We start from the raw sequence: 17,496 nt of genomic DNA, 5'->3' as shown, positions 1-17,496 counted from the left end.
GACGAGAGAGGCAGAAGCATTATCACCTTCAATTAAGGAGCAATAGCTCAAAATGTTATGAGTCAGGAACAGCAAATGTCACAGTTGGGGTTTTGTTTCTGTTGATCCACCCCCCATCCCCCAATCTGGACTTTCACTATATACTGTAAAGGCGAGTACATGTAAATAAACTTCTGAATTTAAAGAAAGAAAGAAAAAAATCAAGGGGATGGGTCGCTGCGTCGCAGCTTGTCGTCGTCCAACATAAACAGCGTTGCAGAAATCTCCACACTCCGAGCTCCACTTTTGTCTTCCTCGCGCTCAAAATAGAGGCGGTGACCTATTCAGATGTAATGAATAATTAAACTCCGAGTCTCTGATTTTTTAAATTAACACAAATTTCTTTGTCGCGAAGGCGCTGACATTCAAGGTGAAGTTAGTCATGTTGGGCTGCTGTTGTTTAGGCAGGCGGCCTGCTTCAGCCACAGGCCTTTTTATCACAGCAGACATTTTGATTTGTCATAGCGGGACAAGCTCAGGTGCTGCTAATAATATCAGCAATGGCCTTCATCTGCAGAAACTTACACGCGCGCAACGTTGGCCGTTCATTTTGTTATTCATACCTGCGAGAATGTGTCGAAGAGCGGGGAAATAAAAGGGCGTCCGTCCCTCATGTTAGTCTGATTTTCCGTCACACTGCTCGTCAACGCAATGAGGCACAAATACACAGTTTCTGTTATTCAAAGGGAGTTAAATTATTCTTCCAAACAGCTGGGTCCTGTAGCTCGTGGCCAGTATTACTCAAACAGGAGTAAATTATGCATCTGTTGAGGTTTACAGCTGCAGAGCGCGTTTGGCGCTCTGGTGAGTATTTCACAGCAGCCGGGCAGCATATGTGGGATCCAATGTGGGTGTGTGTGTGAATGTGTTCAGAGTAATACAGGAATGCATTAACCAGTGCGTCGGTGAGGCTAACTGATGTGTGTTCCTTTCAGATGTCAGACGAGCTTTTCTCGGCAAATTTGTTGGCTTTGGATATTTTCATTTGTTTAAAAATGTTATTGCTTTATCCTACAGAGGCGAGGACATTAGCTACGCAAACAAGGTGCTAATCTTTTCTCCTGCCTCATGCAAGTTAGTATGACTCCTCCTCAGAGTCCAGTACAGCTGTTTCTGTCTCAGCAGGACCAGTTTGTCTTAGTGGGAGGCTTTTGCTTAGTTTAAGTGTCTTTCGACAAGAATCCCTTTAAAGTTTTTACTGGAAATTTCAATGTATTATATTGGAATTTTATGAGCAAAAGACTAGACATGTTCTTCAGAATTTTGACAACTAAAAACATAAATGTGGTGTCCACGTCTCTACCATTTTGCTTGTCTCCACTAGTTTTACAAATCTAAAGCCTGCTTTGTCCAGTCCGACTGGGAGGACAACATCAGTTTTTGAAACCCACTTACTTCTCGGAAGAATAAAAAATAGAATCACAAGTCAGATCTTAGCATCAAGGGCTTTACATGGTCAAAACAACACATCGAACAAATAATAGCGCACATTACAGTGGCAAAAAAGAAAAGTAATAAAATGTGGCAATACGAGCAAAAAAAAAAAATCTGTTCCACTTTTTATCAATTTAAGGCAACTCAATGAAAGTGGGGTTTTAGCCTTGATCTTAAAGGAAATCAGTGTTTCAGCATTTTTGCCGTTTTCAGCAGTATCCTAGAAGTTTGTTTCACATTAGTGGAGCATAAAAATGTAATGCTTCACCAAGTTTGGTTGTGATTCTGGGTATGCAGAGTAGACTTGAGCCAAGAAGACCTGAGTGGTCTGAAAAGGAGACGTTCACTTAATGTCCTCATTGGGAGATGCTGAGCAGGGATCTCTGCAACTGGGAGACTTTGACATATTAAGGTTGTTATCCTGTTAAAGGTCCAAAGTCGACCAACCTTTAGCTTCCTCACAGACAGCATGACACTTTGTCCTAATAGTCACTGATAACTGATTGCCCTCCATATGTTACAGGTTTCTGGTGTCAGAAGAACCAATGGAGCCCCAGAGCATTACTGACCCGCCACCGTGCTTCCACTTAGGCATGGTGTGCTTTCCAGCATTATGCTTCCTTCCTCCTATTCCAAACATTTCTTGATGCACAGACATATATATTTTTTGCTGCCACCAAGTTTGCCTGCAGGACTTTTCCAGTCGGAGGAAGATGTTTGGCCACCTGCCTCTTCACAAATCCAACCACTGATAACTTCTTCTTGCTAAAATGTCCGGGTGGTTTAGCAACGAACCTCCTACCTTTAATTCTGCTAACTATGCTTTCAACTGCAGGCTCTTTTGCTATAATTTTGTATCTTTTTTTCCCTTTTTTGAGTAAGGTATTCTATCTTCTCTGAACTCTCTGGACAATTCACTAGACTATATCTAAAATGCAATACAACACTTCCATGAACAATCGCTATCTGGGCTGTTTGTACCTCAAGCAAACCTGATGCCACCATTGAAACCACTGATAGCTTGTACCAGAACTGGGTCTTCATAATAGACAAAGCGTTTTATTATGAAAAGCTGAGGGTCTTGAAGAATTGTGAGACTATACTAATCAATTATTCAATAATTTCTAAATAAAATTATTGTAATGTTAGTGTTCTTTATCTCATTAAGCTGTTCTCATCTAAATAGTTTATTACTGAACAGCTGAAAACAATTTTTTTTACCAGTAAACCTCATCCGATTTGAGGTTGCAGATATAAAAAAAATTTTTAATTAAATGTACGTTTCGAAAATCTGGAAAGATTCTAGGGGTGTGAAAACTTTGGAAAGACATTTACAACTCCACAACACGAGGACAGAGTTTGAGCAAAGAGTGAGCAAAGAGGTGAATGCAGGAGTCAGAGTTTATCTGCATTAACCAATAAAGTGAAGGAGACGAATTGCAGCTTGAGCTCATCATGTTAGACCAGTGGCCTGAACTGCAGCAGCGAGCTGCTGGCGAATTGAAGGATCTGTAGCTTTTCTTTAGGAATGTCTGTTAAAAATGCATCAAGTTTATCAAGGGAAGTTAGAGTTCTCTGGGCTCATTAGTCTGAATAAAATAGCACGCTCTGGCATGAAGAGATTCCAGCGTTAAAACCGTTGCCAGTTAATCCATATGAGAGCAGATCCTGCCTGGTGATCAAAACTAGAGCTGCCAGTGTTCGTGCGCACGCATACGAGTGTGTGTGTTTTGTAGGGCTGCCGGGGAGAGGAGGAGAGGGGGAAAAAAAAAACAGCACATGAGTGATGAGGAGAGAGATAAAAAGGCTGCGAGGAGGGGAAAAAAGAGAGAAGGGGATGAGTCTTTGCAAAGAAAAGAGACGAGAAACGGAAAAGAGGGAACGACGATGAGAGCGATGGCGAACATAACGGGAGAGGGGCGGTTCTGACCCGTGCCGTTTTAGTGCCGCCTGGCGCTGTTTGCAGCAGTGTGATCAAACCCGGAAAGACTGAGCCCCATAGACCACATCCCAGCGCCATAATCCGTCTCTCCGGGGACCCAGATAAAACACGCAGAGGACCTCATCTTTCTCTCTCATGCTCTTCCCCACACTCCCTCCACTCGAGAGCGCTGGATCACATACAATTACAAACTCCATGTGAAATGAGCTCTTTGTACTGTACAAACACGGAGAGGCAGTTTGGGGAGAAAGCTGCGCATAACATCGACTATCAGCACATCCCTGAAACACTGGACCTAATCAGGCTCCTCTGCGCCTTGGGAAGCCACTGCAGCTGAAGATGAATTAATTAGGCTGGATGTTATCAGTCACTGAGCCATTAGTGATGTTCTTCTTCTTGATGCATATCTCTGGCTATCTCATCAGCCTTCCTCAGCATTTAACGTAGCGTTTTATCAACAAGCCACTCTACCTTGGTGCTGCGGGGAGGCTGCTGGTGTCTGTGTGTGTGTGTGTGTGTGTGTGTGTGTGTGTGTGTGTGTGTGTGTGTGTGTGTGTGTGTGTGTGTGTGGGATCTGTTTAATTCTCCATCTGCATGTGGGTGTGAGAGCTGGTTGTCAGGGAGAGCAGTACTTACAGCTTTCTATCTCCAGAGTGCAGTTTTGCTCATCCAGAGGGTAGCGGCGCAGGTCCATCATGCAGGCAGCAGTCGTAGTGATGCTGCGGACAATGAGGGAAGACAAAAAAAAAAAGAGATTCATCAAAGACCCGATCCAGATTTCACTTTCACCGCCGCAAAGCGAAGACACCTGCATCACAGTTTTCAGGATTCAGAGGGAAATGTCATTAATTGCAAAATATTTCTAGTTAGAACAAAAATTACGCATCTGAGAGAACTATTTCTTTGAAGATTTCTTTCATAGGATTGAATGTGTTTGTTTATTTTGATTTTGTTTGTTGGACTAACAGAATTTTACCGAGCAACAACACAATAAGCATATACACACATCGTAAATAATTTCTACAGCTTTTTAATTTACTCACATTTACTAATAATTATGGCTTTCAATCTCTTCCTATTGATTTTGTGTTATATTTGTGCATATCAGCCTTTACGCAGACGACTGCCAGGTTTATCCATGAGTGACGACAAGAGATCAGAAGCTGGACGGCACAAAAATTCTGGAATTAGCATTTGAAAGAGCTCATGTATTGATCTCCCCTTACGTTTTTAAAAGTAAAACAACAACAACGAGAAATTGAGTGGTGAAAAGTGGCTCCTTGTTTAAACTTGATTGTCAAATGAACTCTGGTCTATTCCTGCTTTCTCCAGTGTTTTCTCGGTAATAAGGCCTGTTCTTTCTAAAACATACGCACCACTGCTTCAGAGTGCCACTGCTCTGTTTCTAACTGGTGCAAATAAACAGTTCCCTCCTTTATTTAGGATTTTTAGTCGCAAAATACTCTTGCTTTTTGTTTGAACAATTATACCCTCATATGGAAAAGCCACCTTAAATTAGATCTTGGTTCACACATGATGTCTGTCGGCTCACGTCATGATAAATATCTCTAATTCAACCATACAAAGGACACGGAAGTACAGCGAATTTGTTGTCATTTTTCAAGAAACCAGTTTGAGATTGTTTTTGTTATTTGTCCATTACGGAGATATTTACTCTGTGGTCATAAACGAGTGGACATGGTCAGTAGCAGCACGCAGGTAGGCTGTGGCATTTAAACAATGCTCAACCTGCACATTCTTCACTAACCTCAGACATCACCGATGTATTTTTGTCCAGAACTGCCTCTCACTGGATACTTTTTTCTTTTTCAAACCATTCTCTGTAAACTTGAGAGACGGTGGAGCGTGAAAGTCCCAGTAGATCAGCCGATTCCTTAACATACAGACCAGCCTGTCTAGCAGCAGCAACCGTGCACTGTTCAAAGTCACTGAGATCCCCGTTTTTCTCTACTCTCGGTTTGAACTTCAGCGAGGTGTCTTCACTAAATCTAGATACCAAAATGTACTGAGTTTCTCCCACACTGGTTTACTGTGTGTGTTAACAAATGATTGAAGAGATACATCCAATTATGTGACTGACAAATGTATAGCTTCATGTTCTCAAAAGTGAGCAGACTGAATACTTTTAATTTTTATCTCCTTTACATATAAGTTAAAAGTTAAATACTGTAGTAAAAAAAAATCCCTGTCATTCATAAACTTATGATTTGCTTTTCTTTACATTCAGAGTCTCCTGTTTCGGGTAAAGCTTTTGCCACTGGAATGGTTTATTAAAGGGTTGGCGGTACTTAACAAACATTACAAAATCCCTCGTATTTATATCAGCTGTGCAAGTTTCTGTACGTTTTTACTTGTCCTGCTAACTGTTCTCGTTTCTGCAGAAAACAGTTGCTGGAGTGCTATTTATGCATGGAGTGTAAAAACAGCAGTGTGAACAAGCTTACCAGAGCATGAGACAATACAGGCTGTTGTAGCACAGGTGCTTAGCCTTTTGTGATAAAAAGAAAACCTTATGTACTGAACATTTATTATTCAGTGGAGCGAAAGGCAGAGTCAACTGTTCCTGACTGGATAACTCACATCAGGAATTATCTTCCCAAAGTTACATCTGCACTGCCGCATTTAAACGTCACAGAAATGGCCTTTGTTTTGGTGGTTTGTTCTCGCCTAAATCATAGAAAGAAAGCTAAGAGAGGCTTTTTCATTAGCTTGAATTATGTGCAGGAGGAATGTGTTAGCAGATGTTTTTAATTGTTAGCTTGTCTGTTAGCTGCAGGATTAACTATTGAATGAATTTTAGCTTCAAAATTGGGCTTTTCGTTCTGTTGGTAAATAAAGTTACAAGTCTTATTATGCAGATCTTTGACAAATTGTATACCCTTTATCTGCATGTGAAACTCTTATCGCCTTTGTGACTAATTTTCTTTTCTTTCATGAATCAGACTTGCTTATTTTTACTTTTAAATAATATACAGTCTAGCTTGGAAAGCGTTTCTTTCCCACTTTCCTAGAACTGAAGATTTTTTGAGAGATTGAACGTCATGGCTGCGTGGTTTTTCAAAATCCATAGCCACAATAACTCAGTCCTGAGTATTGAAATTCTTCCCAGAGGATCAGTCACAGATTGCACGATAATAATCTTGTGTGTATTTTGTCAACTCTGGCAGAAAGAAAAACAATGTGGTCAAGCATTATCTCAACAAAAGGCTGACTGAAAAAGTGTTCAGAAATTACTGGGAAGACAGTAGCAAAACTGGTTGACTGGAAAATTTCTTGTGTGGTCCACCAGCAGAGTTTATCTTTCACAATTTACTAAAAGTAAGATTCTCCTTTTGTTCTATTCTCTTAGGGCTGCCCTTGTTTAAGTAAGTTCTCCATAAAATATGCATATGGCTCTAAAAGAGGTAACTATATGGGCTTTACTATACCTCATAAAAAAATAAAAACAAAGCGAGGTTCACCCTGTGGTCATGCGGCTCCTAACTTAATAGCCGCCACATCCGACAGGTTTGCTCGGAGCGACGGACTTCCTGTAACACATGACAAGATGGCCAGAGCCGAGATGGGCTGGCATCTGGCTGTGCCAAGCCCCGGAGGATGTCTGAGAGACCGGACACACAGTTTAACTACAGGAACTAAATATAGTACAGCCCACCAAGACTCGTAAGTCAAACCAACACACTTGAACACACAACGTCACCCACAAACAGATGGATATAAAACATGATAGCATCGCTCAACCAGCAGTAATACTTCCAGCCTGGAGGAGCGGTTTTCACTCCATGCTGATGAATTGAACTGAGCATCCTAAAAACAGGTTTGCTATCTCTTTTCCACTTGGGTCATTGCGTCATGTACGGCAGCCAAAATGGCGGACTGAGAAAATGGATCAGTCAAGTGAATATTTTCCCCCAAAATTAGCACAATTAAAAATGTATTTACTCACTGTGTTTTTTTTGTGTGTTTTTTTTTAAGATTTAGATTTTTAGGGTTGAGAATCGAATGTCTAACAGCTGAGCTGAGGACTACAGTCTTCATATACAGTGAACCTGCTTTCCCACTGGTCCACACGGCGCCCAGCAGGGAATTCATGCTTTATAAGACGTAATACTATTGTCTGAACTAAAATCTATTTTATAAAGTAACATTATAAACGTTGCTTGATTTTGACATACATCCCTTTTTAATGGACACACAAACCAGTCCAGAAAATAATCATTCATGCAGTTGAATGTAAGTAATTTAAGCAAATTAAAAAAGATAAGAGAAAGGGAAGTAAAAGCCTATTTAACATAGGAAAGACATAGATAAAATATCCTGTGATGTTAACGGTTATTTTTCTTCAGCAAAACTATGACGTCATGTATGATGCCTTGTCCATTCCCAGGGAAACTGATTGGAAAACCTTTTAAGGTTTGATAAGGTTTGGCCTAAGAAATGCTTTAATGGTTCGTTTTCATTTCATAAAAGGTCTGTTATTAAAAAAAGGTTTCCATTAAGGAAGACTGTGTTGACTTTTAAGGGAGTTTAAAACTGACATTTGTCTTTTCTCTTTAAAAAGATGGTCAAAGGACTATGACACAGCCCCATGTTTACTTACAACAACAATTGATTCAGCTCCGTCTGCAGAACTAAGCACGAATTAAGAATAAAAATAAAACGCATTTTTCAGCAGGAACTGTGCTTTGTGGTTTTTTTTGTTTTGTTTTTTATATGTCAGATCCGGAAGCTTTCAGATGCAGGAAGTTTAAGTAGTTGAATCTAAAAGTTTCTCCCTTAGGGTGGCTGTACATAAGAGTGTTTGAATAAAATCCTGAACATGTTTTTACCAGGTAAGATGTTGCCAGTGTTGCTGAATAAAGGGCTGCAAATGTAGAAGAGAAGATGCTATCCACGATGAAAAGGATATGTTTAATTAAAATGGCAAAGTACACATATTATTGGTTATAAAACAAAAATTATTGTCAAATATTTGTAATTGCTGCCGCTACAGCGTTTTTAAATGATCAGTGTACGACTCCCGATTACCTGCAGCCGGTTTACTGTCTGACTTTGTGAGCTGTGAACTCAGTAAGATGTCTATTATGGATAGTTTTTAAAAACACAATTTTATTGATCTATAACATCTTATTTTCACTAACAAGCTTATCTTTCAGACTAAAAAATCAATCACCAATCCTGGTTCAAATCCTAAGTTGTATTGGAGGAAAAACATAAATCTATGGTAAACAGCTTCAAAACTTTTCCACTTATGTCTGTTCAAATTCAACTAAAAAAAAATCAACATATATTGGAAGATTATTGTTAAAACTTCAATGATCTGGTTGCACAAGTATGGCCAATGTTAAACTGATACTTTTTTATTCCTGTTCAGTTTCCCCATTCAGATGAGGAGAACATCCTGACAAACAGATTTCCTATCAGATTTAGTTCTGGACTTTGGAACAAACCGCATCGAAGTCTTTCTTTTGGATGCACAGTATGGCTGGACTTAGCTTCACTGTAAATAAAAGCCTCCCTTGTGGTTTGGAGCTGTGGTCAAAATTTATAGTTTGGTTCCTTCAGAACTTTGCACTTTTTCCCATAGAGGATTGTTAGTAAATTGTAGCCTAGCATAAATCCCCGGAAGGAAAACGCTCCCATCCTTATGAAGAATACAGCGGATTCTTTTCACAGTGAAGGCTCCCTGAACACTTTATTTTTTTCTTGTGTTGTCATAGAGAAAATATGGGACCAAAGAGATAAGAACTGGGTGTTCATTTATTTCTATATAGATAACTCTAATGGATTGCAACCTCACTGCAAACCGTGGCTTTGGTGAAAGGATGCAAAAGAGCAGAGACTTTAGTAGGTCAGATTGACGTTATTTCAGGTTAATCAGATTCATTGTTACTGGTGTTAGGCGCGTACCCAATTAGGTGATGCGGTCAATCCAACAACAAAGTTTTAGTTTAGGAGTTTGCACACTTATACAATCAAATTATTACAGCTATCTTAATGCGTAAGTTGTACAGCTGCAAAGGGGCCAGCCTTGTGAGTTTGGTTTTATTCTCCGAGAAGTCGAGACTCCCAGTCTTTCTCTCATATTCTTAGGTTCTCTGTCATTCCGCCTTTTTTTCCTTCTCTCTGCGCTCTTACATAAGAGCCAGTTAGCAGGGCTATGTGGTGCACTGGGGGATTAACATAGGACTCTCTTTTCTGTCCTAGTTTACCCCTTTTTATGGGCTCAAACCTACCGTGGTGCAACCCAGGTAGGTATTGATCACTCACCATCACCACCACTACTGAAATCTTCACAGCGAAAACACCGGGGAGAAACAGAAATGAGGCCAAAGTGGCAGGGGTAAAAATAACGTCCTATTTATAGCCCACCTACATCATCAGCGCTGGTCTCGAAGTCTTTCCGTCTGAGGTTACTTCTGCCTCTAACGGTTGCGCTAGCGCGTCCAAACACATGCTAACCAAGCATTGAAACACTGATAACGAGTGAGGAGGAGAAGCAGGAGAGGGTTTCTCTGCAGGATTCCCTTCCTGCCTTCGCCTCCTCCTCCGCCTCCTCCTGTTTGTCATCTCCACTGCAGCAAAAAAAAAAAAAAAAAAGAAAGTCTACGATGATCATGAAGCACAGGTTCATTTGCTCTTCGTCAACATCAGGGCCGGTGCCTCTCCCTCTCATCCCGACCTGCCGGTGGAGAGGAGAGGCCGTGTTCTCGTGGATCACGCAGTTCAAACACGCTACATTTGCTCTGCGTCGGAGCTCATAGGACACAGAGTTCTAAAAATGGCTGTTTTGTTTTTTCTTTGTGCATGTCCTGTAACGGTTCAGTCCAAGCTCCCTTTCTCAGCGTGCATGCATGTGTGTGTGTGCGTGTGTGTGTGTGTGTGTGTGTGTGTGTGTGTGTGTGTGTGCGTGTGTGTGTGTGTGTGTGTGGACCCCGCCTAAGGCAGCCTGTGCACCTATATTCCGAATGACCTTGTTTACGGACACAACACAACCACCACGAATTCCCAGACAGAATCTCATTTCGAGGGAGTGAAATTTGCAGGGTGCAAACCTGTGCAGCCTTAACTTAACTGACCTTTTGCAACCGGGGAAGTGGAATAAAATTGTATGTGTAGAGAGGTTGAATTGGGACAAAGATGCTTCCTCCATTTTGGGTCAGGAGCTCATGTTGAAGCTGAAGAAATGTATGCTTGCTGGATAATGTTTTCCTTCTGGGGGAATTTTATTTATTTATTTTTATTTTTATTTTATTTTATTTTTTGCAAGATTTGGAAGTAAAAGTGTTAATTTTTTTATTTATTTATTTTTTTGTTCTAGGACATTCTGGTAGGTAAATTAAAAGAGAGAGGGAGAATTTTACAGGTGAACCTAACAACAGAGAATAAGAAAGAAGTCAGCTCTGTTCTCATTGAATGGGATCTATCAGCTGCAAACCTGCAAGAATACGTCCTCTCACGAAAAGAGCAATATTATTCACAAGAGTAGAGGGCGGGGAAGAAGTAGAATCCTAATAAATTTCTCCATCTTGAATGTAGTCTGACCTTCATGTCTCTGTCTTTCTCTTCAGCCCTCTATTCTGCTCTCTCTCTCCCTCTCTCTTTCTCCACTCATCCCTCTTGTCTGTGTAAATCTGAAGGTTTGTGCATGTGAATTTTCTTTCCCCTCCCTTCAGGCATTAAATAAAAATGCTAAGAGGAGTTTGTGTTTTTCGTTGCTATGCATGCATGTGAGTGTGAGTGTTTCTTCTCGCAGCCTGGGCGGTATCTGTGTTATTGGTTTAGCCTTTTCAGGGCCTGGGTAATTAGATCAGACTGCCTCTCCCCGAGACTCGAACCGAGCTCTAAAGTGACAGTTGGGAGCGCGATTGTAATTTTCTGCTCCTCCCGGTAATTGAAGACTGGGATTTGGCAGGATTGGGATGCACTATATTTCCAGAGAATATGAAGTAAACAACACCTTCGCCCTCCCTCCTCCGCAAGATCCCCAAAAATAACACTCGCCCACTCGTAAACACCCACCCGCAGACATGCGTAGATCCTGCACACACACACATGCATGCACACATCCAATATCCAATGCCTCCGGCTAACTAACAACCGACTAATCTACTTGTGTTCCCCAGGTGGAGTGTAACAATTAGTTCAGTTGGTTCAGCACAAATCCACACTCACCTTTGAGGGCAATAACAATACTTTGGACTCTTATTATGCAGGGGCTTAGCGAGCATTCTCAGCATGACATCTTTACCAGAGATTTACAAATTAGGGAGAATGGATTTTACACCAACAGTAATGTATACCTTTGAATAACATTACATCTCTATAAGGGTTTTTTTTATTGGGGTTTAATTAGTTATGCACAAAGTGCTTGTGCATAACTGTGGGGAGGGAGGATGAGGAACCTTTGCTGTGTTCACTCATTACCTGATTTATTAAAGGTCTAATAGATGCCATCTCCCAGCTAAATGTTCTGCAAAGAACACCTGCTTTAGTTTTACTAGAACACAAAGTTGCATTTCCATAAGTTATATGAACTTAATAAAGGAAATATAGTTCTCATAACTGCAACAAAAGGTACATATGAACCTATGCAGAGGCTCCTTCCTACATATAGGCATTGTTTTACTCTGCATGATTTCCCTTGATAACGTTGCACAGTTGCCAAACTGAACCTGGAGTAACCAGAATGAGATCACAATGACATTATGGATGTGTCTTTGTCACAGGTCGCTCTCTTTACATGCAAAATCAAGACTTTGCTGTAAAACAAATTAAAGCGACATTTTAATCACAGACAAAACATGTTACAGTTTTCCCATTTGTTTTGGTATTTAATCACATGAAATCCATCCGCAATGAAACAATTTCCACATTTTGACTCTCGTAGAGAAAAATATGCTTCATGTGCAACTCTTTAAAAGCTATGCAGCTTTGAGAAAAGGGAATGTTAAACTCTAATACCTAAATGTATTTTTTATTTGTACAACTGTTGTACGGAGATGCACATAAATGTAGTAGCTTCACAATCAAGCAAAATCTCAAGACTATTCCTTTGAAATCTATTTGTCAAACTGAGACTAGATTGAAATGGCAGATCACAGACTGATGTGCTAAAATAATTTAAAAACTCTGCATGTTTTTTCATTAAGTTCACAACTTCATGGGCGGTTGCTCAGGGCATCACTAGAGGAGGGGGCGTACAAACAACATATTGTAAAAGCATTGTATTTATTATTTGCAAGCTAAGTAAAATTTGTATTGTCTTTCATGCTTGAGCAGGCACTCCCAATCGCTGCTTAGAGCAGAAAAATCAGTCTGTCTTTTTTTATTTTTTGTCTATTGCACTAAACTCAAGTTGAGTGAGGTGCAAATTGTGAGCATTATGTTTAGCTATGCACATCCAGGAAATTTTAAGAAAATATGCTTTTGCAGACTAGCCCATAGTAGGGTTTGGTGGCAGCAAATGGAGAGGCTGTTACTGTCCGGTGGCTGGTCTGCCCAGGTTTGTGTTGTGGAGTTCAGAGGGTGCAGGCTGACTCGCTGTCTGTACTCGCAGTCATCAAATAAAACCCGGACCAAAACCACAAACCAAATAATGAAGGATAGCACTGACAAGGGTTGCAAATCGAAATGTAGCGAATATATCTCCCTGCTGCACAGATGCACTCATTTTTCACAAAGCATTTGCGATTCAGGTGGGTCGCACCGCATTTTTTGACAGACGTGCAGAACTACGTGCTCGGGTTACATAACTAAGAGAAACTGTTACAAATTGCATGTTTCAATTGCAAAAACAAATCTAGCAATGAAAGATCTGCTGCAGTGCAGATGCTTAAATTTTTTAAGCAGTCTTCTGCACAAGAGGAGCATCGGAGTCTAAAAGAGAATGAGTGAAGAGTGCTATTTTGAATTAACAACAATAACTTCTAAGACACATACTCGAACGAAGCTAGTGACAGATCAGAGAAGACGGCAGTGCACTGATGGACGGGTTGTGTTTGGCTGTGCAGGCATTTGCTACATATAAACACTGTGTGTTTGTATTGAAATGCTACATTATTGATTGTAAGTGATCAATTATGGATTACAGCCTCCTCACAGGCATCGGAGTCCAGCACCAATAAAGAGATATTGTGTAGATGGGCTGGACCACTGTTCACGATCACGCTCAGTGCTGCTGTTTGCACTGGCCGTATTTATTATTGATCACAAGTTATCAATTATTGAAATTGATGAGCATCAGGGATATGAAAGTCTGCAAAGTAAAGAAGTAACTTGCAGCTTGACCCTTGCTTTACTTGACGAATGTGGATAAGTCATAACGGAGTCGCCACTGCAGCTGGATTCCCCAGGTACAGATGCAGGTCTCACTGGTCCTCAGGAGGTCCTGGACAGTGACTCTAGGACCTTCTGTCCTGCATCGTTTACGTCGTTCCCTGTTTCCACACATCTAATTTAAACAAATAGCCCGCTGACAAGATTCAGCGTAAATTGAAGCAATACTCAGGTGAACATTTTGCCATTTGACTTAGGTCTGTTGGAGCAATATCACATCTTAAGCATCCCAATCAGTGAATGTTTGTTGTCTTTAACCAACACTGCTTTTAAGGGTCAGCTCTTGGTCATTAAAAAAAAGCATTTATTAAAGAGAAAAACTGCAATAAAATGGTTCAATAATTGATTTGTTACCAGATGCCTTCTAGGACCCCCATGTACAAAACAAAATATAGTAAGAGGCTCATAATATGGATGTATTTACAACACAGAAGTGGTGCACACAACGCTGCCAACAACTAACTTGTTATTTGGAAAATTAAAAAAAACATTTTGAATTTTTGTTGGAAATAACCTTTTGATTCATTTTCGAGTAATTGACCTTGGCGATTTGAGAACTTGTACAATCATGTTAATGTGCATAAGATCACTGCAAAAGTTTTGGTAACACTTTATTTGACGGGGTGTGCATAAGACTGACATGACACTGTCATAAACATGACATAACACCTGTCATGAACATGAATGAGTCTTTATGAATGTCTACGACTGTTGTCATGACGTGTTGTTAGGTAAATAATGACACTTTTAATGCAAAGTTTCTTTAAAAGTTGCATTAAAAGTCCATTAAAAGTGACAACTTTGCATTATTTTGCAAATAATGACACTGTAATGCAAAGTTGGCACATTCAAGACTCCTTCATGTCCATGACAGATGTTATGTCATGTTTATGACAGTGTCATGTCAGTCTCAAGACCCCGTCAAATAACGTGTTGCCAAGGTTTCAAACAGCACTATGTTCAATTTTATAAATATCTGACAAGAAAAAATTCAACTAGTGAGGTTTTACAAATGTACACTATATGCTCACCATGTTACATGTGAACCACAGTTGGACACAGACAGGAAAGAGAATTACACTATAATCACTGGAAAGATGATGGAAAAAAAACATTTTTAACTGAACAAAAACAGGATTAAATAATCATATATTGCAACAGTGTTTGCAATTGTGTATGATTTGGCCCCGACATCTTTAAATATTGTCAACATATAAAATGAAAATGTATCAAGGAGAGCAGGCAGCAGGGGAGGCAGGCTGAGAGGGCAGACTTGGAAAAATGAATGAAGGAACATGGCATCCTATAGATAGCTTACTGTACTTATAAAAACAGCCTTTTTTCAAAATAACAACCTTGTTGGATAACAAGACCTCTGACTTTCCCAGTTATAATGCTATCGAAAGAAAATGTTCTTATTTTTGGCTGATTTCTAAATACAAAGAGAATGCAGCAAAAATCTCCTCTTGACCTCTTCTCTCATACACACAGTCAACAACTCCATGAACACTGTTTACTTAAGCAAAATTATTTGCTCTGTGATACACATAATTTATTACTTTCAGTTTGTTTAGTTAGAACAAAAAAAAACAAAAAAAAAACAACAATTGGCAAAATAAATGATGTTAAATGCCCTGTAATTACTACCTTTTCAAGTCAGAGGACTCCAAAGCGCTTTACACTACAGTCAGTCATTCAGGCACACGTTCGCACACTGATGGTGGTAAAGCTACCCTGTAGCCACAGCAGCCATGGGGCAATCTGCCAGAAGCGAGGACGCCACCGAGCCTTCTGACCACCACCATTGTTATTGGTTATGAAATAAATTAGGAGAGAAGTCATCTAAAAAGTTCAAATAAAACAGGCGCAGCTGACTCACCGGAGCCCGTAGAGCACCGTCCCATCGGGGTGGAGACGGATCATCCTGTTCTTGACTGTGACGCCGTGAACAAAGGACTTCTTGTCATTGAGGAAGTAGGTGTCAGGGACCCAGAGCTGGTCGGCCACCCGGTTGTCCAGCGTCAGGTTGTAGGCGATCTCTGAGTACGAGAGGCGCTTGTCCCGCCACGCTTGTTGGAAGTACATGGTCAAAGTGTAGTCCTAGTGAACACAAGAGGGAAGGCAGGAGTTAGAGAAGTCAGAGAAAGGTTATAAATAAAGGTCATAATAAATACTGGTGATTATACATGCATTATTAAATAATTTCTTGTCATATGCTACCACTACCATGTAATGGTAGCATAATGCTAAGGGTCTATTACACTGTCAGTGACAATGGTGCATAACAAGCAGTGGAAGACATTTTGAAGCCCAAAATGTTTTCTACTCTAACACAAAACAGCAGTTTAAAGTATCTTATATTTGGTTAAAAGTTATCTGTGGACTATGTTTGAAAGTCGGGTTTGTGCCTGGAAATCAAGGCTCTTGATTTTCAGTCCCTGCTCGGAGGTGAACTTCATGAACAGGCTGACAGCTTTCAAAGGCTCAGCATATTAAGTTTTGGCTTAAATGAATGAACCCAATTTCTGTTGTCCACAAAGACAATGCTCCTGCTAAACACATATCTGCAGCTGGGTCCCCTGCTGTCTGGTTTTACATAACAATCAGCCCAAACCATAGGATGGCCATTGTCTTTTCATGCACTTTCAATTCCCATCTCCCTTCTGTCTGAGATTTCTCCCATTGAGCTCAATTTCTCTAGTTGCGTTTCAACCAGGCCAGTCGGGCGAACTGAAAGAAAAGTGTTCTGTGCTGCTTTAGTCTGCCTGTAGCTTTAGCCACGCTTCCAACTTTTCAGGCAATTAAAGTCAGAGCGAGATGAATGACATTTTACAACTGACAAAAATGTTGTGGTCTTCCTCCTCACATGGTTGTTTACAGCTCACCTAATTTCTGGGAAGCTTCATTGAACTGTCTTGCAGAGGTATCGGCCAAACATTTGCAAATGGGCAAAATCAGATTCAATCGTTTAATGTTTCCAGAGTTCTCGCCTCCAGCAAGCAATCATTTCTCAATAGCTGAGGGTCCAGACCTTCTGCACGAAGCAATGCGTAGAACAAGGGAGTGTTTTTTTTTTTTTTTTTACCAGGCCACCCAGACTGCTGAGATCCTGGGAGAGTTTCCCAGACTCGACCTTAGTGGTGGACAAGCAGCTTTCATATTGTGCAGCTCGTTTTCACACGTGCTCTGAGGTGTGTTATTAAACTATGCCTCCTCCTCTCCTCAGTCTTTAAAACAGACTCACACCCACACAGTCACAGTAAAACACAGCACTGCAGTCGGATCTGTTTGGTTACGCTGTGTTGCAGTGCAATCACTGAGTGGGAAAACACAATAAAAAGTACAGTCCGTGAAACAAGGCCCTTGAGCTTTAACTCCATCATCATTACTTATCACTATGTTTCTATGTTTCCAGGGATTTTATGTCTGTCCGAGACACACTGGCATGACTCTGCAAGGCAATTGCCACTTTCGCTCTTAAACTCTCATCTTTGATTGCATGCAGCATGCACAGCCAAAACACTGCGTAAAAAGGCCATCTAAAAATACACGAGTTGCTGCCATGTCGATTTTTTTGTACAGGGATGAAAAGTCAAGCAAGGATGGATGCATCCTCTTTTTTTGTTTTTTTATTGTTTTTTGTGGAGAGTTACCACTGAGCCATCCTCTCACAGTGGCTCCCTCTCTGTCTCATTATCGGTCCGTCGATTGGATATCTCTAT

General features: G+C 40.5%; 1 protein-coding gene and 1 long non-coding RNA gene across 4 annotated transcripts in view; one reads left to right on the top strand and one right to left on the bottom strand.

Annotated features, from left to right (window-relative positions):
* The window catches only part of gabrb2a (gamma-aminobutyric acid type A receptor subunit beta2a), a 56,525-nt gene that overhangs the window by 7,729 nt on the left and 31,300 nt on the right, over positions 1–17,496 (bottom strand). For all 3 annotated transcript variants that reach the window (XM_015045545.1, XM_015045544.1, XM_015045543.1), the window contains 2 exons: positions 15,654–15,874; positions 4,052–4,134 (listed from right to left, as the gene is read on the bottom strand). In XM_015045545.1, the coding sequence (XP_014901031.1) occupies positions 4,052–4,134; positions 15,654–15,874 (304 nt within the window). The remainder of the gene's footprint in view (positions 1–4,051; positions 4,135–15,653; positions 15,875–17,496) is intronic.
* On the top strand, positions 2–3,158 carry LOC106955396 (uncharacterized). Its single transcript, XR_001426565.1, has 2 exons — positions 2–409; positions 1,997–3,158. It is a non-coding gene; the product is annotated as an uncharacterized LOC106955396 (long non-coding RNA).

The sequence above is a fragment of the Poecilia latipinna genome, unplaced genomic scaffold, assembly GCF_001443285.1.
Source record: "Poecilia latipinna isolate Pla-1442-1.1 unplaced genomic scaffold, P_latipinna-1.0 Scaffold731, whole genome shotgun sequence".
NCBI classification, from domain to species: domain Eukaryota; kingdom Metazoa; phylum Chordata; class Actinopteri; order Cyprinodontiformes; family Poeciliidae; genus Poecilia; species Poecilia latipinna.
Note: the sequence above shows the minus strand (reverse complement) of the source record. Positions and strands in the feature narration are given on the sequence as shown.